General features: G+C 43.5%; 3 protein-coding genes across 6 annotated transcripts; 1 reads left to right on the top strand and 2 right to left on the bottom strand.

Annotated features, from left to right (window-relative positions):
- Positions 1 to 1,103: 1,103 nt before the first annotated feature.
- Positions 1,104 to 10,113, bottom strand: clic5b (chloride intracellular channel 5b). 2 transcript variants are annotated; one of them, XM_003976145.3, is made up of 6 exons: positions 9,319 to 10,113; positions 4,643 to 4,752; positions 4,433 to 4,558; positions 3,881 to 3,987; positions 3,493 to 3,674; positions 1,104 to 2,518 (listed from the first exon to the last, which is right to left on the bottom strand). In XM_003976145.3, exons 1-6 carry the CDS (start codon positions 9,856 to 9,858, stop codon positions 2,354 to 2,356), a joined length of 1,230 nt encoding a protein of 409 aa, XP_003976194.1. In that variant the 5' UTR covers positions 9,859 to 10,113; the 3' UTR covers positions 1,104 to 2,353. The 2 variants fall into 2 exon arrangements, with proteins under 2 accessions (XP_003976194.1, XP_029705186.1); XM_029849326.1 differs by lacking the exon at positions 9,319 to 10,113 and adding an exon at positions 6,227 to 6,552.
- Positions 10,114 to 10,594: 481 nt separating this feature from the next.
- enpp5 (ectonucleotide pyrophosphatase/phosphodiesterase 5) lies at positions 10,595 to 15,948 on the bottom strand. The gene is made up of 4 exons (XM_003976146.3): positions 15,709 to 15,948; positions 13,885 to 14,773; positions 13,341 to 13,517; positions 10,595 to 13,083 (listed from the first exon to the last, which is right to left on the bottom strand). Exons 2-4 carry the CDS (start codon positions 14,762 to 14,764, stop codon positions 12,683 to 12,685), a joined length of 1,458 nt encoding a protein of 485 aa, XP_003976195.1. The 5' UTR covers positions 14,765 to 14,773; positions 15,709 to 15,948; the 3' UTR covers positions 10,595 to 12,682.
- Positions 15,949 to 18,480: 2,532 nt separating this feature from the next.
- Positions 18,481 to 24,196, top strand: hmgn3 (high mobility group nucleosomal binding domain 3). 3 transcript variants are annotated; one of them, XM_029849090.1, is made up of 7 exons: positions 18,492 to 18,678; positions 19,953 to 20,006; positions 20,240 to 20,269; positions 21,693 to 21,743; positions 22,078 to 22,167; positions 22,313 to 22,412; positions 23,489 to 24,196. In XM_029849090.1, exons 1-7 carry the CDS (start codon positions 18,664 to 18,666, stop codon positions 23,494 to 23,496), a joined length of 348 nt encoding a protein of 115 aa, XP_029704950.1. In that variant the 5' UTR covers positions 18,492 to 18,663; the 3' UTR covers positions 23,497 to 24,196. The 3 variants fall into 3 exon arrangements, with proteins under 3 accessions (XP_029704951.1, XP_029704950.1, XP_011615358.1); XM_029849091.1 differs by lacking the exon at positions 20,240 to 20,269 and having other exon boundaries at positions 18,481 to 18,678; XM_011617056.2 differs by lacking the exon at positions 22,313 to 22,412 and having other exon boundaries at positions 18,499 to 18,678.
- The last annotated feature ends 2,040 nt before the right edge of the window (positions 24,197 to 26,236 follow it).

Raw genomic sequence — 26,236 nt, 5'->3', positions numbered from 1 at the left:
CATTACATGTACCAGCCATTCCTTGGTGTCCCATATATGCAAACCTGGTCGAAAATGAGTTTTCATCTGGGAGACGGGGGAGTGTTGGGTTAGGGTTCAGTCAAACTTTAGATATTATGAGTTAAATTAATACCTCCGTCTGAATCCCGTGTGTGTGTGGGCGTGTGTGTCTCCTGGGTGTAATATGGAGGCAAGTAGTTGCTGAGGGTGCAGTGAGGCCTCTGTGGTGGTTCCAAAAATATGGGTCTGGCCCTTAATTGGATCACAGGTCTGTTTCTGGTGGGTCCTCACACGTCAAAAGGCACCAGTTTGTTTTAATCAGCTCGCGTCTCAGAGCAAGACTCAATTTAGACAATTTATGCGTCAGCTGAAAAAGGCTTTTCTAAGCCGGACTCTATAAGTACACAGTGTGTGAGTCCGTGTCAGCCTATATGGAGCGACTGTGCTACGGTGGCCGAGCCAAGGCCAGCGATTGGTAGATCCGCTGGGAGTGAAATAACAGATTAATGTGGCACGCCAGGCCCCGTAACCAGACGTGTTTGACGTTAATGCTCCACTGTATATTATCCAGCTCGCAGAAATGTTGGATGTGAATGATGGAATCCAAGGACAAGGATGTTTAGGTACTAATTACCAAACAGAAAGGCACAAGTATTGCTCCATATTTCCTTACTCCTGTGGAAACACTAGGCAGGCTCCATTTATTTTCTTTGACTGTTGTTTCTGGCACGGCCGCGTCTCAGTAAACACCACTCGCCCACCATTGTAAATCCGACAGGCGCAGATCTTTTAAGTTAGACTCCTTTGAGGGGAAAATGGAGACAGATCGGATGGCGGCGCTTGGGTTTTCCGTCTTAATGAGAGAGTGGAGAAGAGGGATGGCGTTTGATCCCTGGCATGGAAGCCTCTATTTAAAGCTGTCAGCGGCCATCACTCTCTCTTCTTTCTTTTGCTCCTATAGATGGAGAGAAAGGGCGGCGCCGCAGTCAAATTAGGACCGTGATCTGAAGACCAGCAGCCGATTCTGTTATCAATGAGACGCACCGAGGATCACTGCTGATTGATCACCTAACGGGGGGAAGGAAAGGAACCAGAAACAGGACTGTGAAAATATTATTTTATTTGCAGAGCTTCACAATGAGCATGGCTCACGGTCATCATGCTCCAGTTTCATATCAGATGTTTGTCCAAACCACACAAGAGTTTCATGGTTCCTCAAGATCGTCTCACAACAGTTGCAGCCTGACACCAAGCCAAAGACGATAAGCCCCGAGACAAGTTTCCAACCCTCTTGTGCCCGGACAATGGATGTTTCAAAGTTGAACCCCGGACTTGTGGATGTTAACGGACTCCCCAGAATGGAGGAAATGTCTCTTTGATGAGGGGCCGCAGGGCAGGGCTCCTGACCATTGTGGACCTGGCCTGGAAGATGCTTTTCATCACAGCACTAATGGCTCTACCTAATCAGGCTTGATTGGGGCTGGTAAATAAATACCCTTTCCTTTCATAATATCATGTGTAACTTAAGACAAAATCAATACCTTGACTGAACACTAATAGCCGGAGGCAGAACAAATGTCTCCTCAGCTCGCCCTGCAATACATTTTTAAGAACCAGCCCCCCCCCCCCCTCTTCCTTTGGCATGGATTTTTGATACCTCCATATAAAATGTGCCCCAGGATATCCCGTTACAGTTTAAAACAGAAGCTGTCAGAGTTAATTTTCTCCTTTCAAACAAACAAGCCTTTGAAACGATTTTGTTTTGGTTCCAAATCAACCCGAACGGTAACGCCAACGATGAGAGATGACGATCAAAATGAACCTGCAGATCTGGTCACATTCAGCAAACATTTTCTTTCAATCATCATCCGTAGATGGATCAATGTGTCTCCCCGGGAGTTTGATAATAAACACCAGAGCCTGAGCAGACTTGTGAGAGCTGAGGAATAAATAACGGGAGAAAGTGAGACCGGCAGTAAAAGCTTCTGGATCGGTGGACTGTACTTTATGAAAGAGAGCTTTGTGTGATGAGAAATAAATACAGACGCAATTATGTTTGCTTGAAAAAGGCGACGTGCCTTTTCACAACATCGACTTTTAAAGATGTGAATTATTGTCCTGAATTTATGGGCTTCTCCTCCTCTCTTTCTGTCATTGCAACCTGATTTACTGAATCACTGAAATCCACCGCGTCAGCAGCGTCTGACACCTTTACGATTAAAGACAAAAAAATTCCTGGATCCTCAACACACCACGGGGGAAGATTCAAAATTGGGGTTGAAAAGTAAAGATGGGGTTGTTTTTTTGGTGTTTTTTGGTTTTTTTTTTTTTACATTATGCTATTTGATTTGCGCTACTTGGCCAGTCTTTTCACCACATCTTTGTAGGCCATCTCGATCTCGGCGTCAGCGGCGCAGGTGTTGGTGAATTCGTCGCGTTTGTAGGCGTTCTTCAGGTATCGCCACACGCCAGACATTTCCGAGGGGATTTCGTAGTTGCGGTACTTTTTAGCGACAACCTAGAAGAGAAGACGAAGCTGCGTTGGTATGGTTTTTTTGTTTGTGGTTTCACGTCTTTTCAAGTAAAAAAATGAATATGATTTAAATTAGTTAAAAACCATTTCATCATGTTTTATTACTAAAGCTCCTAATGGTAAAATTAACAGAGGGTCCCTGAGCTAAACTGACATTGTGCAAACACTGCCGCCCTGCTGGTCGCATGCTGTTACTGCAATAATACTTGAAGTCACACTGTTCCTGTGAAGTGAAGAATATTTTAAAGATGTGTGCCTTCAAAAGTGGTTCTATTTTATAATGAGTTTGACTCAAGATTCAACAGTACGTAATCTGCAATCACATTGACTTCTTGCATAAGAATAAACGAACTTAGACCCACCACAATTCCCCAGATGCCACGGGTCTGCACCAGCATCCACATGGCAGACACATTAAAAAATTTGTCAGCGAACAATCTTGGGTCTGGAACTGTCTTTGGTAGCAGCTGCATGAGCCAACCATGTCTGCCATCTTGGGTAGCTCTTAAGGGTAAACCACGCCTGACCTTCGGTGACATTCCTGGCATTTCAAATTGCCACTATTGTCTTTACTCCCAGTGTTTGCAGAAACTGCCTTTCAATGCAGTCACTAGTGAAATGTGAAACTTTCTCGCCAATAAAATGCTTACAGTCTTCTTGACAGGCAACCACACGCCACCATCTGAAATAATCATTACTGAGTGCATCCGTAATCACTGCTGAACATAACTGTTTGGTTTTTATGAAGTTCTTTGTGTGGTTCGGCAAAGTGGGCCTAGAACATTTTTACATCCTCAACAGAGTGGGTAACTAAGGGAAATGCTATCCTCAGCTTAGCATGATAGCAGCAAGCTGCTCAGTGCAGAAGCACCATAGAGATGGTGTTAAATGAATTGGGTTGGGTTTTTTTTTTTTTTTTTTAAAAGAACTTCTGCATATTTTGTCCCGTCTTCTTTTACCTTAACTATGTGCAGTTTTGGCAGCAGGTTGCAGTCTGCAAGAGTGAGCTCGTTCCCGTCGAGGAAGCTTCGGGTGGAGAACTTCTGCTCCTCCAAGCTGTCTGCGTCGATCTCGTCAGGCAAGGGGTTGTTCAGGTAGTCGTCCAGCTTTATCAGGGCTCGGGTCAAACCTTTCTCCAGAGCTACACACAAGTTACACAACACAAGCATGCATGAAATGCTGCTCAGGGGGTGAGTGAAGGAACCCCAGAATGATGTGGAGCACAGCGCAGCGTCAGCCACAGCAGAACTCAAAGACTGTTCTCTGCTACAGCCTAGTGGAGGAACATGTTAATAGCTACTCCAAGTGTTCCCTGAGCGTGTAAAGGACAGAAAATGAGTGGCCCACCGGAGTTGGCGTCGAGTTTAGTGTTCTTGATGTAGGCTGAGAACTTGGCGAAGATGTCATTTCCAGCTGTGTTTGATTCTCTCTGTTTGGCCGCCAGTTTGGGATACCTGAGGAGACGGGGGGAGCGGGGGGGCAGGGGAAGGAGACACAGTCAGAATAAACCATCTGGTTAGCATTAACACCTGAACTGGAGCTTGGCTCCGGCTGGAAACACGCTACACACGCGGGCCGCCCGCACACCGAGGTCCATTTTTAATGTATAAAAAAATGCAATAAAAGAACAAAAAGGAACAGTTCAACAAAGCTGAGATTTTCTCTGCAGCCGCTGGTTCATTTAAGTGCATTTATCAGCTTTTCTGGCTGCAGTTCAAGCTATTCTTTTTTTTCTTCACTTTCATTCACAAAAGATTTATAACAACCACAAAATCCTAAAATTCCTCGATCAGTCTTCAAGTAGCACACATTTGCCTTTTTATTGGGCTAAATGATTTCCTGAAGTTCAACATTGAAATCCAACCAAAAGCATAACTAGCATAATTAAAGTTGGATTACTTTGGAGGGCTGAGCATCTCCTCCAGAAACTCCTCAATCTTGTTGATGTCAGTCTTGACCTCCCCGTTGAAGGTCACGAAGGGCGGGTGCGTCCCCGGAGCGAGGTTGTGCAGGTCGGCCGGTTTCCTGAAGGGCAGACACACACAAAAAGTGAGCCGTCCAGTGAGAGCATCAGTGCACTTTTAGGCTGGATATTTCAGGAGTTCCCACCTTTTCAGGTCGACGGTGGTGACGTTGAACACGACCCCTTTGAGCCAGAGGATCATGAAAAGACGCTGAGAGAACGGACAGTTGCCGATGCTTTCTCCATCGTTGCCTGCCTGTGTGGGGGGAAGGAATGGGGGGATCAAAATACATGCACAAAAATGGGCCCAAGGACCAAAAAAAGGATTTTCTCGCTGTCTTGAATCAATGTTTTGAAAGCTAAAATTCTCTTTTCCTCATTTAAAATGATGTAAAGGGAATGATAAATAATATTGAAATCAGCACTATAATTATAAATGTTGCAACCAAAAGTCGTAAAGAAAAACCAAAGAACTACCAGGAAATATATAACTTGTAAAAACAAAATATTAAAATAGGCAGCAGAAGGCAAGATGTTATATGATCAGGCAGTTAATTAATATGCATAATGTGTGGTTATATAAGCACAGGTATGCTAGAGTGGTGACACCTGAGCCCCCCCGCCCCGCTGCAGCTGAATTATACATGCTGATTCCATCACATGGTTCACTGGCCAGGAGGACACAGAACGCAGGGTCAGAGCTCCAGGCTTCACGGCCCCGAGTCACTGTCCCCGAGGTCAGTGGGGTAAGCCCAGATTTAACAATGGAGAAGGTTTCTTCCGTTTTACACATTTGACTTCAGTTTCCATCAGATCAGAGGACAAACACAGAGCTCACTTCAGACCTGACATAGCATGTGCTGTGGAACATGCACCGTGCATGTGGCAAAGACCAGAAACAGAGCTGCACGTTCTACAAAAGTAGCTGAGCCGACTGTATGCGTGCCAGCCATTGATGCTTCTGCTCATGTGACGCTTCTGTGCGCGCATTGTTCCGCTCAACCTCAGTAACACAATACGGGGACGCCGATAATGGCCAATCAACATCTAGAACACAAACACACACAAACCTGGCCCCATGGTCGGGCTGAGCCCTCGGTGTGGCTTTATTCATCGTTTCAGCACTTGATATGTGTTTTGCCACTAATTTAATTAAGACATGTGAATAAAAACTGAGCAAACACATCGTTACTGCCTGTTGAACAGGCTGGTTTCGCATTTTAAACCATCTCAAATTTGTGAATGCAGAGGTTTTAACGCAACGATGGCACCTGAACTGATGCAGCCCAGCTGGTTACCAAGCCGATCGGTTTCCTAGGAGGTGGGTTAGCTGAGGAGGATAATTGGGTCAGTGCACCCAGGCAGTGCGGAGGTTTTCCACCTGCCTCAGGACCTGGAGAATCACCTGCCTCTGACATCTCCCACAGGACTCTGAACAACTGAACAACATTTTTGATAAAGATTTCTCATTTTTGGTCAATTCTGTTGTGGGCTGACTTAAATTCTGAATGAGGAGATCCACCATTGCCCATGGGATCAATGTCAGATCTATCCACATGCATCTCCAGTATCACTGTCATACTGACCCTGGGTCAACCTACCAGTGAAACCACATCTCTCCTCTTGGATTACATGAGCTTTCCAGCACATACTGGTGGCATTTCACTGGGAATCCTGCTCATAATGTGTCTCTGTCTACTAGATCATCACATTCCACACAGCTGTCTTACCTTGACAAAAAGCTCAATATCAGGGTCTTTGTCCTGAATAACTTTAGTAGACATGATGCCTGCTCCTACTGTTCCTTTAGTCTTTTTCCTTCCCAAAATAAAAAAGCTAGAAAACTTTGCTCATCCTCAGAGGTCTACATCCTCCAGAAACAAGTAAAAACAGGATCTCTTCTCTGGATGGTCCTCTCTGGGGATCCCTGAGGGTTTTTCCGTCCCTCCTTTCCGGACAGCCACTATGATCTGGTCGTCTAAACGCAGCCTTGAAATCTGGCGTGTGTCACGCTGAGACCCTGTGTTCTGATTTGGACACAGATGGAGAGCAGAGCGACCGTTTCTGACTGACACAGAGGTAAACAGGTGTCAGTCTGCTAATCCAGGGGGCGGAGCTCCATCCCTCACCCCTCCGCTCTCTGTCACCAACCTGCCCCCTCACACACATGCCACCCTCTCCTGTTATCTCATTTGGTCCCATTTTATCACTCTGCGTGCAACATAATCCATATTTAGTATGTTCTGACACATAGGCTATCATTGATTAACAGCAGGCGACGTAGAGGTGATCCTCCCTTAATTATTGATTAGATGCTTCAGTTTTAGGACTGGCATTCATTTATGGAAAAATACAGCGTGTATATAGGCCAATAAAAATAAAAGCAGGCGGGCTAGAAATATCTGCACAAACTAGGCTACAGCGTTTGCTCAAATTCTGAGGTAAAAGCCTTTGAAAATAATTATTATATCCATTTTAATGCCAGGAGAAATCAGAATGAAGCAGAGGGATGGAATAGCCTGAACTATAGTTTCTTCTCTCTATAAAGCAGCTCCCTCTCCTGGCTGCCGCAACAACTTACAGCACAAACCTCTCTCTTGCTCATTTGGGTGCAAATGTAACGTATAGAAATGTAGGATGAGACAAATATCCACTTCTGCCATGAACATCACAAATTCTGTTTACAACAGGATGTGTGAACCTGTGAGCAAATGTGCGGTATTGCAGTGAGATAGGAGCGTTGAGGCTCCTTTACCTTTGGAATAAGACACACGTCTGCAAAACAAATCACAACAATCTGGGCGGACAAGCGGCCAAAGGAAAAACAGAAACATGTTGCTGATCTGGGAGCAAGTGGACTTTAAGGATTTCGGGACTTGACTTAAAGTTAAAATTTTGACAGCTTCATCGATCCCACGGGATGAGAAAATCAAATTTAACCACATTTCATTTCAACTACAAATCATTTAACTACAAAATTCGGACCCAGTGATTCAAACGCATGAGTGTAATACAATTTCCCCAAACCTCTTCTTTTTATATTTATTGAAACAAAGACCTAAAAGCAGAAAGGATGATAAAAATGGCCACATACATCAGGATATTAGGATGGGATTCTTCTTCTTCTTCTCTATTTGTGCATCTTTGTTGTGCAAACAATATTTATGAAAATGTATAATATTTCAAACAGGAGACCCAGAAGAACTAATAGCGCTTTTTCTTTATGCACTTTATAATTAATTACACTTTAATTACATTTTTAAACATCAGTTCTTTTGATGTTGGTGCATTATATAACAGATTTAATTAATCCCGCAACCCAAGACCTTCTTTTCTATCCCCAATAAACCAGCAGGTCAACACGAATCATTACAAAGTGATGACCTCATGAAACAAAAGGAGGCAAATTCCTCACTCATTGGGCTAATCATTCACCCAAACATCAAACAGTAACAGACTCTTCCTGGCTTTTCACGGCCGAGCTGGCTGAAAACGATAGAACTCTCCTCACAAGCCGCCCGGTTTGTCAATATAAAGCTGGTCGTGGCCGTGGTGGAGAAGAGGCCCCCCCACGTTACTGTGTTGTTTAGTGATAGTGGTGATAGCTATGGTGACATCAGACCATACTCGCTTTGGTTTATTGCTGTTATTTGAGATTAAACTGTTGGGAAATGACCCAGAGGAGGGAGGGAGAGAGGGAGGGAGGGTGTTGGGTAGGGCGGTTAGAGGAAGAGGCCAGCTATGGTGTCAGACTGAACTATGACCGATGATCGTCATAATATCATTAAGATAACATATCTGAGAGGGGGTTCTTGTCCTTTTGTATTGAATTTACGTGTTTTCTGGCCTCCTGCACGTGACCAGTCCTAAATCCTGACAAAGCTGTATCTTATCCTAGGGGAAATGGCCAACTACCTGCAGGAAAAAGTCCCCTCAGTCTCCCTTTTAAGGTTAACTCACACTTTATCCCTGTTGTTCTTTTTACGGGGCCTTGTTGAAGTTCAAACAGGGCTCGTTCACTGCAGCCTGCTGACTCAATCTGTGTTGCCCAATCAAGTGACCCCTGCTTTTACTGATAGCCACGCTTGCAGCCTGCCCTCACTACAACACACACACAACTGCATTTGCTCAGCTCAGCCCTTCTATGGCCACGCTTCTATGGCCGTACAGTAAACAGGTTAATAATTACATCAGCTTGCCTCAGGATTAAAGTCACGGGCAGAGATTTCCCTGTTTATAGACAAACCTGAGGTTAATCGTCATGGCGATGAACGCGATACATAAAACACACATTTCTGATCAGATTCTGTTGAAGTTTGCTGTAAACTTGAATTAGCATGTTTCAATCTTTCAATTACTAAGAAAATGAGGCAAGAAAAGCTACATTTGTTACTAACGCCAGGCAGTTCTGCTTTTTGTTGCTGGTTGGATCTACTTTATTTTCTTATTTTGCCACTCCTGTCTCATTATATGAGGATGCAAAATAGTTACCACCTAAAGTACACAAAATTAAGCTCAGTAAATATGGTAAACGTGTGTATGGCAAACAATTAAATACCGTAATGCAATTTTAAAGAAAAAAAGTTCTAACTCAAATGTATGTCATATATTATGCCATAAAGGTAAAAGCCTGGTGCTTCCTAGAAGCTGCATATTTGACTACATCTTGCGTAACACGGTTGTTTAAGCGAGTGTAGGTGTGCAGAGCGAATAAGGAACTTTTCAAATAAGTACTCAGGTAGCAGAAAGTCAACAAAAGCTCTTGCTTTTACCAACAAAAAGCCGTTTGTTCGTGTGGTGCCGACCTTTGCACATGTCTCACCTTGACGAACAGGGTGATCAGCGGCTGGCTCGGATCTGCGGACGCATCCAGAGTCACCTTGTCCAGAGCTACTGCGTTGTGCTGCACCGACTCCTGCTGTTTGAACGCCAACAGCAGCCCCTCCATTCCATCATCCAGCCTTGGCGGATTTGGCGGGTCGTCGCAGGGATCCGCAGGTGAGGCCGAAGAAGCCGAAGAGGCGGAAGAGGAGGAAGAGCGCCGGGACCCATCGTGTGCCTCGCCGTTCACCTCCTCCAGCGGCTCCACAGCTGGCGTCGCCGCCGCCTCTTCCTCTGCCTTCTCCTTCTCGTCATCGCTGGATGAAGAAGAGGATCTGCTCCGTTCCTCCCTGTCTCTGGTCTCCATGTAGTCGGGAGAGCTGCGCTCTTCGTCCGCGGAGGCGTGCACCTGCACCGGGCTGTGCACCTGCACCACCGCCTCACCTGAGCTGTCATGATCAGACTCTGATGAGTGAGAGCTGTCAGACCCTCGGCCGCGCTCTTCCCGCACCGTTTTCTCATTGTCACTTATGTTATCCATGATTCTCCGTGCGCGGTCTGTGGCAGAACTGGGCTTTCAACTGGAGGAGAGAGCTGAGGGGAAGTTGGTGTGCACCGTCCGCCTGCCACTGACTGGCTGGGCCAAATTCCAGCGATCACTCATAAAAGACCTTTGATCCCACAAGTTAAGCAGTGAGATTTGCAGAAAACAGGATTGTACCTTCAAGGCTGGCAGTGCCTCAACGTCACCTATAATTGATTAGTGTCACCGTAAGCTTCAAAAGCCTTTAAACACTTTCGCAATTCCCAACTTTGATTTGAGGAATGATTCCAGCCTGAACAGGAGGAACTTTCCAAAGATTTATGGGGCCCATAAAACATTCTTTTTTATCTTTGTTAAAATGTACTGCGTGAAGTGAGAAGGCTTGAATCCCCTAATGGTCTTGTTGTTCTCTTTTCGTTCTCTCTTGCTATTAATTAACTATTTTAATTAATAGTGAACATAAAGAGACAAACAGTTGTTGGGTTGATGGTGTGAAGTGGTTGCACTTTAGTTCTTTTTGTAAATAAATAAGAAATGGCTTCATTGCATTGTGCAAAGCAAGCAAAAAACCCCAAAATAAACATGAAAAATAATGGAAATGTCTTTTCATTTCTCCCCTACAAAATAAAAGCCTTAATGACAGATGCATCTGCAGATCTGAGGGATGATCCGGACATCACAAATACAGGAATAACAAACTATAATGTGGAGGGAAAAGAAACCAACACGACTCAGTTTCACACAAGTCGTTTTAATCTCAGAGGACCACCTGCATCAAGACAGCAAACAAAGTTCATTTGAGGATCAAATTCAAGTTCTGTATCTTTCATTCTACTGAAATATCAAATGTTTTTACAATCCCAAATTAAATCTAAGCATTTAGTAGGAAGAAAATTATCAGACAACACTCATTTTTCATAAACAAGACATCTTATAGAGAAATATTTTCAATTAGTGAATCAAAATTTAGTAAAAAGCATATATCACAGTGATGTCTGTCTTTTTCTCGGACACAATTCTTAGTGCACCTAAAAGCAGAAAGAGAAAAATGTTTTTATCTTGAGCGACGGTGTAAAATAAGCCAGGTCTGACTCGCACGGATGGTTTCTACTAGATTTTACATACAGCTTATTCAAAGCTTTCTGGCATCGGCCTTTTAACTATTTTCAAGCGACAACAGCAAGAAGAGAAGGTGCAAATCATAGACAATGTAAAAATGCCAAAGAGTTTCCATCCACTAGTGCAAATCAGCGGAGCGGTTCCTGCAAAGGTACGACACAAAGGTCTCCTCGACGACTCCCTTAACAATCCAACAGAGAAATACTGGCTAATAGCAAGGGCACTTCACATTTCACCAACAAATGGCTCTTGACGGTCAACATTTATGAACAGAAGGGCAGAACAAGTCATCTCCACAGCACAAAGGCTAAAAAAAGTGATGACAACAAATGCACAACTTCTCCTCTTCGTTTAAAGGGCCTCTGACCACTGAAGAGCGAGAATGATGACGAGGAACTGATGAAGGACTCACATGAAGAGTAGTAGGACACACTGCTGCGGGAGGAGGTTCAGAAAACCCCGACTCAGCAGAAACAGGCTCCATTCCAAGCAGAACCTTTCACAGTTGGCGATTTGTTGGAGCTACATTACACTGGCTGTAAAAGGCTCTGAAGGTTCTTGGTTAATAAATCATAGTAGCTTCTAGTACAACGCGCACGTGGAACACCTGGTGGCGATGCACCGTGACTGTCGTGTCAGTGTGCTTCAAAGAGAGCGCTGAAGACTTTGGAAGCCCCCTTCCTCCCCCCACCACTGCCGACTCTCCCGTCAGGCTTTTGCTGCTCTGCACCCTGCAGGTCGTTTCTGTTTTAGTGTGCAAACGAGCGTGACTCCATAAATGCCATGAAAGATTGTCTCAACCTGCGCAGGCTTATTGCTTCTTGCCCGAGAATTTTCTTCAACTCAGCTCCTTTAACGGTAATCTAGAATTGTTTTTAAGCATACTGAACATAAATATTTTAAATGCAATACTTGATTAACTCCCACTGTGAGTTAAATAGGTACACTTGTTTACTTAATCAATTAATTCTGTCACAGTTTCGATACCTAGCATTTTAGCTAATCCTTTGGTAAACACAATTCTGCTCATTATTAAACAATCTGCATACACTTATTTTGATTAACAAATTGAATTGCCTGTAAAATTTTCAATACTAGAAGAAAATTGATTGAAAAATGCCCAGGAAGATGCTCTCAAAGATGAAATATTCAACTGAGAGGGAAGAGTAAAGAAGCCAGATCATTTTGTCATTTTGGCTTTAAAAAGAAAATCAATGATATAACCAATTAAAAACCAACCGATAGCTGGATATCAATCTCTTAATTTGAATTACTTTGAAAACTCATCGAGAAATACGGATATTTCTGTAACACTGACACTGATTTTATCTGTTATCTGATTTATGGCTTTGGCCAACAAGGGTTCCTACGTGTAAAAATCACATCTTAATGTTTCACTCTTTTTTTTTTTTACTGCATGACAACAATGAAATGAGAGCAGCTAAAAATCCACAAAATCAAGTCACTCTAAAGCGCATGTTTTCTAAAACGACTCACTCTGCACCAGAAGCACACCCCAGACATTTTCCTGTCAGCAGTCTAGACATTGTTGGAAGGTTCCATCAGATTAGTCTAATCCGACTAATAAAGAAACAGCAGTACAATCACATTTGGCTGCGCGACGAAGGTGTTTAGGGGGTGCTTCTGTGCCGAGCAGGCTACCAGGGGAGTGGTACCTCCGCTTTTTTACTGCCATCTTCGGCTACAGGTGCAGGTCCTGCAGGAGGGGCTGCGACATCTCCCTGCGTCTGTGTTTCAGCGAGGGCAGCTGTTTGAGGGTCACTTGTTTAATAAAGACAACCAGGAAGCCCAACACCATCGCCACGCCCATCAGAGAGCCCACCAGGGGGGCGTAGGAGTTGTCTTTGACACGCAGCCGAGCGCTCGGCACAGTCGGAGTCGGCTCTCGTAACAGCAGGTCCTTGACGTTTGAGAGCGAACCGTTGTTTGGTAAAGCTGGGATGGACAGGATGTGGCACATCAGAGGGTAAAGGTCAACGGAGCGCATGAAAGACTTGACGTAGTTCTGGCGAAAGGCTGGCCCGCGGGCTATGAACACGGGGTGCATGCTGGGTAAAGTGTTGTCATTCCCATGGTTTCCCACTGGAGAGAAGAGAAATGGACAGGAAGAATTCTTAAACAATATCTACGCTTCTATTATTGGCAGCTTCCGTGACTCTCTGGCAACCATTTTAACAAAAACAGTTCTGAAATCCGTGAGAAATAAAAGAAACGAGACTCTGTGTTTCTTTGTAAAATAAAGCTGAACCAAAATCTCCAGAGAAACTATTAATAGAAAAGACAAACCTCCTGTTTTTTTGTTTTTTTTAAAAAACCAAACAGGTGAATGATGTACTTACACAGAAAGGTTCCAGATCTGTTCTGCATGATGGTCCAGCCCTCCTTGGCCTCTAACAGGATCGGCATGATCCTGCTGTTGTGCTGATAATGGAAATGTGCAGGAATGCTTTCCTTCTTGTACACCATCATGTTCGGGTTTGCATCCACCAGCTTGCTGTACACCTCATCCAGCTTGCCTGTAGGACAGCAAAGACGCGATGTCCACGGGCACAAAAACCACATTTTAACAGTCCTGTTATGCTTTGTGTTATAGGTTCATTTAAGAAGACTTATGTCTGTAAGATTAACATGGAGATGTAACCAGTAGCTCCTTAGCATGTAAAACACAGCCATGAAAGATTGTCACGGAGGAAATACTAAGCTTATGAGCACAATTAATGGAACTGTTGTTTGCAGATTTAGTACTGGACAGTCCCAGGTTAGCTGGTTCTTCCCTCCGGCTCATGTCTTTCAGCTATATTTGCGTTTGCATTTTTTAGCATGTGTATGAAAATGCTAACCTAGTCTGCTCAGAACTAATCATGATGGGATTTCCACTGGTACCTTCTTTGGGCAGGATTCCCACCACTGGACTCTTGTCCACCCAGGTGTACAGGTCCCTGCTCACGTACTCGTCCAGTTCGATGATGTGATCGGGGGACAGCTGCACCATCCCGTGGTCACTGGTCACGATAAGGTTGACTTTCTCATAGATCCCAGCTTTCTTTAGCTCGTTCATGAGGAAGCCGAGCTTTTCATCGATCCCGGCAATGACAGCGTCCATGAGGAGACTTTGAGGGCCAAGGAGGTGTCCACTCTTATCCGGGTCTTCCCAGTACAGAACGCCAAAATCCACCGCTTCCTCTTTGGGTGCGGAGAACCACTGGATAATCCTCTCGACCCTGGTTTCAAAAGGTACTGAAGCGTTATACCGCAGGAACTGATTGGGGAAGACGCCACGGATCTTCACATCAGATCCCGGCCACATAGCTGCTCCACTCCGCCCTCCAGCCTTCTGGATGCTCACCCACAGAGGCACTGCCTCCTCCCACCACTGCGGATCATACATCGTCTCCGTCTCGATGGAGAAGGACCGGTTTAGGACCGGATCGAACATCTCGTTGGCCACGATGCCGTGAGTCTCAGCGTACAAACCTGTCACTAAGGTGTAGTGGTTGGGGAATGTTTTGGTGATGTAAATGTTTTCCACCTGCTTCACCATCACCCCGTCGTTCATGATGCTGAAGAAGTTAGGCATGGGGACCCGATCCACGTAATCCCAACGGAAGCCATCGAAAGAGACCAGCAGCAGCTTGGGCCGGCCCTCCGTGAGGGCGTCTTGCTGCAGGCCGTGTGAGGAGACCACAGGCAGCAGCAAGGCCCACAGGCCCACGAGAGGTCTGCAGCCTCCCCGGAGCAACCACCTCAGCATAGTGCAGCTCATACAGACAGCCTATAGAAAGGACCCACAGAAGGGAAAGAGGATTTGCAGATGATTTGGACATGATAAAGATGACACAGGAAATTATTTATATGCAGATATTTTATGGTTATTGTGGCCCAGTTTGATCACATTTTCTTCTAAATACCGTCCTGCAGGGGGCCCATAAATATCAGCAGATGGGGAGGTGTTGACTCCACTTCCTGTTTGCTACACTAGTGCCGACTGCAACTGGTATTTTACTTGATTTCATCTGTGGTTTTGCTGCATGAACAGTAACTCGACACTACAGCTCTGCCCTCCCATTTACACCAGTAAAGAGCTAATAATGCCTCCGGTGCAACAGTGCTTTGATTTTGCAAAGTGTAGGAAAGTGGGCCTTATTTCTGTATTTGGGTCAAAATAAAATTAATATTAATTCAACAGATAAAAGCTCCATGAAGCTAAGCTAAAGATTGTGCCAAGGAAAAACAATGTAAGACTCATGTTTTCATATATATTTTCATCATCAGTCTGTAATGTTGTCTTTAACATGTCATCAATCAAGCTAAGTCATGTTTGACCGTAAATTCTGGGTTGTCAGAAGAATACAGTAATATGAGCTGTTGCATTTAGTAACATAGTTATTACTGTGTTACAATCGACATCCTTTCCATTTGATAATGACTCCAATTGTTTGATAGAGCCGATTTTATAGAGATTAATAGTGAATTTGGAATTTTAGAGATTATTGTCGTGTAGACAGGAACGGGAATGACGCCATTAAAATATATTTTAATGTTTAGAATAGCCCGATTATATTGATCATTGCCATCTTCTCTCAGGACCGGATTCAATGCTTTGGCTGCTGCGCTGCACAAATAACAGAAGAACACAGCTTCCAAAAGGTCACAGAGGCTGAAGTAAATGCAAATATTATTACGCTCTTGAGCTGTCAACGAGCCTACCTTGTTCTCCGACAGTGCGCACGCTCGCCTCGGGCTTGCACAGCGAGATAAACAGATATTCTGCCCGTGTGCCCAGAGGAAGTCCCGCCTATCAACCCCAACAGCTGATTTTAGCCTTTAGTCGGTTTTACTGAAGCATGGCGACACGAACGAGATGATCTGAAGACACAAAGCTGCCCGGCGTCACCGATGAGTGCATTCTGCGCCTCACGCAGAGCTGCAACCCCTAAAATCAGCGTCAATGACGTAATGTGGAGCGAGGAATGGTGAAGGGAGGGAAGGAGGAGGGGGGGTCCAGTTGCAAAAAAACAAACAAAAATGTTGCAAATATGCTTCTCTCAGCAAGATAAGATTAGTGTATACCGGCGAATTTTTGTTTCCACCACTAAGACGTGCATGTTAGCTCTGCAAAATGAGGGAGTGTTACATTGAAACAATATTTTTTTATCAATGCATTATGATTAAATCAGAACTAGAAAAGAGTTTTCTGTGGAAAAAAAATCAAAATCGGTGATTTTAATGATAATATGAGAAGCACGAATTCTGCTAGTTACAAATAATGGCCACAAGGTGTCAGTAATATCCCGAGGAGGACGCCACTCGTTATTAGAGCAGAGGTTCATCAACACATCACGGAAGAGCAGAAGTTCATCAACACGTCACAAAAGAGCAGAGGTTCATAAACACGTTACAAAAGAGCAGAGATTACTAAATAAATCAAAAAGAGCAGAGGTTCATAAACACATGACAGAAGAGCAAAAGTTCCTAAACTCATCAATGAAAAGCAGAAGTTCAAAAACACATCAGATCACAGAAGAGCATTTTTCTCCCCCATGTGGATTAAACACAATTGTTTGCATGATATGTTGGTGTTGTGCCATTTTTAAACACCTAGAAGCTCGTAAATTGCTCATAAAGAGTCCATAGTTGTAGCCTGTGACTAAAGCTGTCCCGTGTCAATAAAAAAGGTTAGAAAACTGAGTTACAAACAGGTTGGAGATGATCATGTGACAAATAAAAAGCCAAGAAGCTAAAACAGGAAGTTAGAGATGAGACAGTTGCGTGCTCAAAGTATATTCTGATGAGTAGAATACGAAATTGGGTTTTGCAGGATTTCAATATTATAAAAAAGGCAAATGTGAAATTTTAATGCAGAAGTCATTCAGTAATATTGCTCTGTAAATTTGACAACAAAAACCTGTGGTCAACATCTGGAACATGTGTGTAGACGGCATACTGCAAATAAAGAAGCTCACAAGGTTATAAGAACCCTGAAAATTTACAACATTTCCCATGTATTTATTTATGCTCTTTTCCTCCGTTTAAATGGCCAAGGTAAATATTGTTTTAGTGCTGATTTTTTTTATTTGTTTTTATTCCATCTGGGATCAATTACTAACTGGGCTGTCATTGTACTGCGTGGATGACATTTTACAACCCATTATAAGTCAAATAATTGCAAGTTGACTTACATTTGAAACCTTTGAAAAGGGTAAACATAATCACCACATTGGTTAGGAATTCAAGTGAAGCAATTTTATCAAACAAGCAGCAACTGAAATATTAACATCCACTACAGCAGCTGGACACAGACCCAGTCTTGTGGATCTTTGATGCATCAGAATCAGAATGAACGATGTTCAACCAAAGGGAAACGTGACCAACAAGCTGTCCTGAACATTGAGAGTGTGTAACCTGAAGCAGCGATGTTTTCGCCGTGGCGCTGACTGGTTAACATGTCCGTTAATGTGCTACGTGAGCGTCATGGACTGTGTGTTCCCTGAGGGTGGGACCCTATGTGGGAACATTCACAGAGGTACCTGCGTGTTCTGGTTGGGCACCTGAAACCCTGCATTCACACCCAAAGCGCTTTTGTTTGCTCGGACAGGAAAGCTCTGACCATTCTCTCACTCACACACACTCACACACACACCTTTGTGGTTGATGAATGTCTAAAATGGATTTGCTGTGTGCCACTTGTTCATATTGGTGCTGAAGCCTATAGTTTTCTAGAGTTAGGTAAGGCTCGTGATACAGAATTAAAGGCCATAGAACTCATCTCACTGTTGAAGTTCGTGGCTCAGGTTGATTCTGAGGTCATCTGTTGTGACCTTGGCTGGTACATGTAAGGGTTGGAACTGATAACAATAAGCAGAATAAAAAGGAATCAATCATGAGTGTGTGACCTTGTCTTCTTTCGATTTAAAGACATACATTTGATGTTGGCAAATTTGCACTCAGGTCAAGATTATAACCATTTTAAGGCTTCATAAGAAAGCTAAAGAGCAAAGCTCAGTAAAATAAAATGGAATTAAAAAAAAACAATGTATTTAACGCCCTGAGAGTGCCGTTCTTTGACATGAAACTGATCACCAAAGGCCAAATGTGTCTGCAGGAGATCATTTAAATTGTCCCCTTGTATGGTCGGTGCATGATTGCTCTGGTTCTATACAGCAAAGGGGGGCAGCCGCCTGGACACAAAGCCCGGCAGCTCTTCTGGAGCTCGTCTATGGCCGACATTGTGCCATTGTGTCCTTCTTTCTGGTCCTTTGTGTTTTATTTACAACATTCTCGCTGGCATCCTACATTACCCAGATCCACCGAGGGTCGGCCTCCCTTTTCATTGGCCCGTCTCCACTTTCCCCCTCAGCCGTCGTCGTCTGCGCACAAAGAGCGCGCAGCCAATCCCACCCCTCCTCTGATAAACCCCGACCAATGAGAGCAGCCCTTCCATTTACATGGAGAAGGAACCCGCCAATCAGAAGTCAGCGAGTGATAGGATTTTGACCCCTCTACCCAATGGCGGTGGGAGGTATAGAGTTTTGGGGAGTGCATATAATCAACATATTATCGAGGGTGCTCAGATATTGATCCTGTATTTCGAGGTAGTTTAAATTCCTCTCCTGGACTTTCGGGTTTGACCCCACACTCGGTGAAGAATAATTCACGCGTAAAATGCCGAAGAGAAAGGTGAGTGCAGTCTGACCCGCCAGTTTCACTTCACTGTTGGATTTTTGCTCTCGCTTGAGAGAGGGGGGAAAGAAAAGCTGTGCGTGGTTTGTATGGCGACGTCGAGGCAGGTGAGATGATGCCAAAGTTTTTCAGTTGCTCTGAAAGGCCCTTCGCCCGATGCGTTTCCTGACACGACTGGCATTTGGTGTCCTTCCATAGCATACGCGCCCCCCTGTCCGTCCCAATGGCCGGTTATGTGGCCGTTTTTACATGCCACTTCCCTCCGCTGCGCGCCCTGCTGAATGTCAGCGGGAACCGCCGGATGGATGCATGCGTAAATCCCTGGAGGCGTGCGTGATTAAACATTGTGGGTGCCTTTCCCGAATTGATTAGAGCCCGTCGATAGTAAAAAATGTGGAATCCGACAGCGAATAAAATAATAATAATAATACAAATAATATTAATAACCGCCCTGCCGCAGTTTGAATGTCCGGAGGTAATAAAAGAGTCGCCGCCGCCAAGCCGATTTAGCAAATCCATACCCGGATGGAGAGAAAGGAATAAAGAAAGAGGGGATCAGAGACAATGGGCAGGTTAAAAAGAGGCCGTGACACTAACTAAATAACGCTGCTCCGGTGCTTTGTATCGGTGCATACGTGGAAATTCGCTTCTCTACAACCCCTAACTGCCATTGTCTGCTCAGCTCCCGCCGTGAGGACAGAATGGGAGGCCTCCAGGGGCGGAGGTCGCCCACATGCAAATGATGAGAATGCCAACCTGCAGGCTCGCCAGTAGGGCCCCCCCCCCACCTTTTTTCTTCGCGATTATGGCAGACTTTCCTGCGCTGCCTTCACTTACCTACGAGCAGAATGTGTGAGCATGAGCTCACCTGCCGTTCCTAGGATGGCAGCGCTCCGGCTCTCAGTCAGCCTTTGACTGTAAAATTCCTTTATCGGACTATTCGGAGGTCAGATAATGCTTGCTTTGTGCCATTTTAAATATGGTGTTTTTAAAAAATGTAATTTATGTATGGAGAAAGAAAAATGCACGTTTCCGTTGACCCATTAGGACCCAGAAAACATGAGATTTTAATTGCCAAAAAGTAAAAATAATTTAAAAATGTTTTCAAAATCAATCATGCATTTACATTTTTATGCCCATCAGGTAAATGTACGTTTATTACCTGTTACAAGGTTCTTATAGTGAATCATGAAAAGAAATTTGGGGGGAAAAAACAAACTTTTAAAGGTCTTGATCCATGGTAACATCTCTATTCCCTGTTGCGTTTCCAGCAGTCTCCAGAGGGTTCCGAGGGCAAGGAGGCCCCTAAAGTGACAAAACAAGAGGTAAATGATTTGAGTGTGTAGTGTGTGTGCTGTGCTGTCTGTGTGCTGTGTTTTAAACGCGTGCGTGTGTGTGTGAGTGTGAGGGACTAGCTTCATGACAGAACGATGAGTAGCATACTAACCAATCAGATCAGGTGAAGATCAGCTTGCAGAGGTAAAACTGATATGTGTGTCTGTCTCTCTCTCCCTTACTGTGACTGTCTCTCTCTCTTGACCACCTCTTCCTCCGGTAGCCCATGAGAAGGTCCGAGAGACTGTTAGCGGTAAGTTTTGCTCTCCCCTCCCCTGTCTTCACCTCTGTTGCTGTCCTCTTCTTCCTCGGTCTTGTTTGTGTTGTGTTACGCGCGCTCAGAATGACGTCCTCACCGTTTTTAAGGATTTGAATAAAGCTGAGAGAAATTCCATGAACCTTCTCTGTGAGGATCCGATCTGGGCGGGTGTGCATGTTTCAATGCCTGTTGTCCTTGTCCGTCTGAATCGTCTTTGAAACACCTTGTTGGCTGCATCATCATTGACATGAAAGCATTTCGCTGCTTAACATGAATTCCTAAAAGGAATTGATGGATAGTAAATATCCAATCCTGCTCATATGTTTTCCCTCCTATTTTAGTGGTTAAATGCCAACAAGGCCGTGTCTATTTATCTGTGTTGTACCATCTACATCATGTCTTTATCTGTGCTTTTGCATGTCATCTGTTCCAGAACAGTTTAATATCTTGGGAGACCAAAAACTAAATTCTGTTACTTGCTACACCATTTATTTGTGTATGGACAATATATTTGTCCAAATGCAAATTCTCATCACTTAAATATTTTGCTGTATCATTAAAAGACACAAATTTGCTCACTTCCCAATATTCGTTCAAACTCAATTTAGAAACAGTTGCTTAATCCCATGCTGTTTCTTAGTCTAGCTGGACACATTATGTGTTTTTACACATAAGATTTGTTTGTGGAAAATTAATGATTATTTCTTCCTCTTAAATAATGTTGAAAAGTCTGAACAACTACAATGAGCTGTTGTATACCTGTGTTAATAGACACAAGTATCATTCTAGTAGCTAGCTGCTAGTTAGTATATCTAAGACTTGTGGAAACAGTCAGGAAGCCACACTGTTTCCTCTTTTTTCCGACCAACATAACGTTCTTTTGACTCCATTGGTGCTACCCAAAATGTTACACTGCCAACAGTTTCTGGAAGTTCAACTTTACTTTTGCATGATTCCCTCCTTAATACTTCTTCCTTTACCTTTTAAATGCCCGCGAGGGTTATGTCAATGATACAACTAATTTTGTAAAATAAATCTTTAAAAAAAATTAGCACCCCAGTTTTGTTTATATATGCGGTGTTAATCCAATAAAAAAGAGATTCTAAGATAGAATCATATGGTCCTCTCTTCAGGGTGATGTCGGTGACATGAAGGAGCATGAAAATCTCTTTTCACAAAGAACAAGCAGAATTCAAACCCCCATCTGACCTAGTCCCTGATCTGGGTTGAGGAATATCACAGGAAATTTTTAAAAATAAAAGTCCTCAGATATTTGCAGTAGATGGTGGCATCACACCAAGCCTCCCCTTCCCTGCTGTCAGCCCTGATACAGTTTTAAGTAGGTTTGGAAGCCTTCATATGTTTTTATTCAGGTCTCTCTGAAACTACAACTAACTGACCTCTGGCAAATTTGCAGAAACCTGCTCCACCAAAGGCCGAGCCCAAACCCAAGAAGCCAGCAGGCAAGGTGCAGACCCAACACACACACACACACGCGCGCACTATTCATTACTGCTCTATCTCATGCAAGTGTGTGGTAAACTTATTTTACCAAAAAAACCCAAAAACAAACAACCAAAAGACAACACGGCTTGGGTTCCTTTAAAAGGAGGATACCTTTTGTAACGATGGAACGCAAATTAGGCACATTTAAATCAAGGGTAACAAAGGTTAATGTCATTTAAGTAACCAAAGATAGATGGAGTTTACAGGCAAGAAACCAGAATCGTTCATTTTTTATTTTTAAATATGCGAGACTGAGCTTTTGTCATGAGGCTGGATATGCTTTATCTTCCATACAGAACGAGGATAAGGGGGCAAAGGTAAAGAAAAGTGCCACAAAGGGCAAAAAAGATGCCAGCGCTGCCCAGAACGGAGAGACCAAGAATGAGGTATGGGGGGTGGAAGGAGGGGAGAAATGTACCTTTGTTTTAAGAAAAAGAAAATAACCCATTTTCCCCCATTGTGATTGTGTTATAAACATGGACTCACACTTTCTTACACATGCATGCTAACACACACACACACAACACACAGATCTACGTGTCTCGTCCATCTGTTAGCGTGTCGTCCATCAGAAGCATGGCTCCCTCCTTGATGTCAGTGAGAGGGCAGAGTGACACAGTCAGAGTTAAGGGTATGATGGTGTGTTTCTAACGTGTCCGCCGAGTGTGAGTTTGGCCACTAATTTAACGCTTTTGCTTCGGTGTGCCGTGTTTTAGTCACTTTGTGGAGGGAAAAGGACTTTGCAATATATGTGAAATAGAACACCAGATTTATACGTTTCACAGGGACTTGTGAAGATACCCTTTTTTCCTCCACGTACACGTGTAGACATCCTCATTTAGCATTCACCACATTCGTTTAAAACAGTTAAAAATGAATCCATCCTAAAAGTACTGTGGCTTTTAGAAAATACTCTGTGCCATCAGTGCTACAGTTAATTGCTCTAGAAAATTAGAGAGGTGCTCGTTTGTATGTTTGCAGACAGCAACTGCTGGAAAAATGAAGCAACATATAATTAGAGGGGGAAAGATTGTTTAAAAAAAAATTAAATATGCTGATATGAAACCATGGTTACAAAAATGTACCACAGACATAACATTTGCTCCTCTATTAATTGTAATGTAAGTGTTTAGCCATCAGTGTGATACCAAACACCAAATCTGCGTGTGTCGCTCACATAACGTTTCATTCCCCTCCTGAGCTAATGCCAACGACAGCAAAATATTCATGGACTTTGGGACCCCAGATGTGTTTCAGTGCAATTCAAGCTCTCATTCAATTTCTTGCTCAGAATTTGATAGAGGATTGATACTAGGAGCTAATCAGGCTAATGTTAATCGGATTAATGTTAATATCTGTTATAGTTTTCAACATTGTTAACCACAAATGTTCAGTTAACCACTTCCTGGCTTATAACTAGCATACAAACATGCATAATGTTGGGGGGACTTGATGATTTTGTATGTATTAGGGGATATAAGGGTTTAGCAGCTACATCCGGAAGGTTTACTCATCATCCATTTAATAGAATAAAAGTTATCCAGAGAATGACAAAGGCCCGTCAAAGGCAGAAGAATCCATCAGGAACGCACATGATGTTTCACCTGTTTAACTTTCAGCTTGATAAGCAAAAGCTGCGGTTTGCTCCATGGGGCCCGCTGAGTTCCGGCCCGTGTCTGATGGACATCCTGCTCTTCTCTTCCCCAGGTAACTGAGGCAGCGGAGGAGGCGAATGAGGAGCAGGCGTAAAGACGCGGCGCACCCGCCGCCCCTGCCCCGTCACTCCCTCGGACATCATGGCAGCAGAGCATCTTTTTTTACTGAGGATTTTTGTACATTGCTGAATTTTTTTTAGACTTGTGATAGTTCAGACAACAAGAAGTCTCTTCAGCTCCTCTACCTGTTTGGCTCGATTCCTCCCCCTGCTCCGCTCTGTGTCACCAGCAAGCGAGAGAAAATGGCGTGCTTTTTCTTTTGAAACCCTAACAGTTGCTGATCTTCTCCACCATGCCTCACCAAATCATGAATACTACGGTTCTGATCATTATTGGCACTTGGGATAATGTCCTGGCGGTTTGTAACAGGGGTTCATGGTCGTCGTGGAGAACATCTGCCGCTTTTCCTTGAGAACATTTAGTGTTAGAATCACCACCACTGTTTTTTCCCTTAGCTCCTTTTGTAAACTTGTGTGCAGGAGTGAGTGTCTGTGTTTGATTAGGTTGAGTTCCACCTTCACCCCCACCCTGCTTTCTTTTTCTCCTTTTTAATCATCCTCTTGTCCTGCAGCAGAGTGACATAGCAATAATGAGTGGTGCTTCTGTTCTAGATGGCTCTATTGGCTTTGGGCCCTCTGATCTTCTTTGAGTTTCACCCTGTTGGGAGACTATTTTGAAATAAAAGATAAAGTTAATGTCACGTGGAAGTTTCTTTGCTTATTGCTGTTTTAACTGTGTGAATATGCGCTATTTTCCCATAGAGATCACAATATTGAATATTTGAACCAACAAGTCATTATTTTAAAAATTCTAATTTTAGACGGGCACAGTTCATAATGCCTGAAATTGATTGCGCAATCCTACACATCCAATTATTATGTTGCGATAGGCTTTTGACGAGCAAACAAACTCCAAACACGGTATTGTTTCATGAAGAAACTGCTTTACACCCCTGATCATTTAGAAACCATGGAAGACACAAAGCCAGCCCTGTGCTTATCTGTGTGTGAGGTCACAAGGGCCACGTGGATGTGTTAAATACAACTGCTGTGTCAGGAAGTGAAAGGTCAGCATTAGGAAGGGTGGTGGGACTGGTGAAGCCGTGCCGTCTCTCCATTTAGGAACAAGTCACTCACGCCCACGGGCCTCTGGTATGTACCAAGCGAAGGAGGCATTTCAAATTTACTTTCATGAGGCACTGCTTATTGTATAATATAAGAAAGTTCGTGGAAAGTTTCACTACAGGCATTTGAATAAAATAATTTGATGGCAATAGGTCACTGTGGTGTTGACCTTTGACCCCTGACGCTAAATTAGTTTGTGATTTCTTCCAAGCAAATGTTCCTTGTGTTAATCCAGCCACATTACGATCACCAAAAGGGCTGGAATGACCAAACCTGTGGCTAAAGGTAACAGACGTGAGCTCAGAAAGCTGGTATGAGTAATGACCTAAAAATGAAAACAATCATAACAATCAAAGAAAATTCCATGGTAGAAGCTACACCAAAGCTGTATATGTTATGAGTGTGTGCATAGGTGGTGGAGCTAAATGGAAACTCGTACCTCCCCCTTTTATTTCCAACCTTTGACTCCTGCTTGTGCATAAAAGTGCAGCAGGGTGAGGTTGCCTCCTTGTGGTAAAGTCAGCCAACACAGCAAAGACAACTTTTAAAGCATGTGGAATAATTGATGGTGGCAGCCATGATATTGACAAAGCTAGGGGTTGTAAAACAAGACTTCCTGCATGTGACATTGTGCCTGATTAAGTCACTGCAACAGCCTCTGACACTGTATGGCAGTTTTATATGACGTAAAAAATATAATGTAAGCAGTAATCGCACACATAATTGGGAGTTCCTGAAAATATTTGGACTGCAAACTGCGCATCCCTTTGCAAAACAGAAAGATATTGGTCATTTCAAGCAACAACTGCAAAACAGATACCGGTAACTAAAAATTTGTTGAAGTGTTCTATTTTGAAGAAACAAGTGTGTATATTTCTTTAAGCCGGCCTGTGTTCAGAAAATATCTAATGTACTAACAGAAAAAAAATAAAACAATTTGAGCAATGAAACTTATTTTATTAAGAAAGAGAAAAAATAAAAATAAAATTGTAGACACCTATACTGTGGTTAAGATAAATATAGAGGGAAATGTGCAGTGTTTTGATAGTGGATTCTTGTTACTCATCAGAGAGTAAAGCTGTGCAAATACATCGTGCAATTAATGTCATTACACTGAATTATTACAATGCCTTACTTTTATTTAAATTGCCACAGGTGGATTTAGGCGAGAGACAGTGTTTCTTTAATGATCAATAGTGACTTTTGTTGGGGACTTCAACAGAAGATCCTCCTTTGGAACTTTTAGTAAGCAAAAGTAGCTTTGCATTTCTCAATAACCTGCTGAGATGATGTCATGTAAAGGTTGCCATTAAATTCCTGTAACAGACGAGGTTTCATTCATTAAGCTGCATTCCCCTTCTTCTCCAACCCTTCCCCCATTTTACTGCCTGGCAGTATTTGGAAGAGAAATGGACGACTTTCCCACCAAACGGCTCCCAGCGAGAGTGGGTGTGTTAGCCAGACATCTTGTTACACAATACACAATAAGGTCAGCGCAATAACAAGAAACGGCGAAAGAGGCACGAAATTTACTGGCGAGTTTTAATCAAAAGTAGCTGAAACGCTTAGGGTCGGTTGTAAATCCCTCTCACACGGGAGCCATATTATGCCTTCGC

Source organism: Takifugu rubripes, chromosome 16 (genome assembly GCF_901000725.2).
Source record: "Takifugu rubripes chromosome 16, fTakRub1.2, whole genome shotgun sequence".
Taxonomy (NCBI): domain Eukaryota; kingdom Metazoa; phylum Chordata; class Actinopteri; order Tetraodontiformes; family Tetraodontidae; genus Takifugu; species Takifugu rubripes.
This window is presented reverse-complemented; position numbering and strand designations above follow the sequence as displayed.

Excerpts from the sequence above, each read along its gene's own strand:
- clic5b (XM_003976145.3), bottom strand. The coding sequence starts at position 9,858 with ATGGATAACATAAGTGACAATGAGAAAACGGTGCGGGAAGAGCGCGGC. Across the intron at positions 4,559-4,642 it reads ACCACCGTCGACCTGAAAAG|GAAACCGGCCGACCTGCACA; the intron begins GTGGGAACTCCT and ends TCTGCCCTTCAG. Across the intron at positions 3,988-4,432 it reads GAGATGCTCAGCCCTCCAAA|GTATCCCAAACTGGCGGCCA; the intron begins GTAATCCAACTT and ends CCGTCTCCTCAG.
- enpp5 (XM_003976146.3), bottom strand. The coding sequence starts at position 14,764 with ATGAGCTGCACTATGCTGAGGTGGTTGCTCCGGGGAGGCTGCAGACCT. Across the intron at positions 13,518-13,884 it reads GGGAATCCTGCCCAAAGAAG|GCAAGCTGGATGAGGTGTAC; the intron begins GTACCAGTGGAA and ends GCTGTCCTACAG. Across the intron at positions 13,084-13,340 it reads CAGATCTGGAACCTTTCTGT|TGGGAAACCATGGGAATGAC; the intron begins GTAAGTACATCA and ends TCTTCTCTCCAG.
- hmgn3 (XM_029849090.1), top strand. Across the intron at positions 20,007-20,239 it reads CTAAAGTGACAAAACAAGAG|CCCATGAGAAGGTCCGAGAG; the intron begins GTAAATGATTTG and ends TTCCTCCGGTAG. Across the intron at positions 22,168-22,312 it reads ACGGAGAGACCAAGAATGAG|ATCTACGTGTCTCGTCCATC; the intron begins GTATGGGGGGTG and ends CACAACACACAG.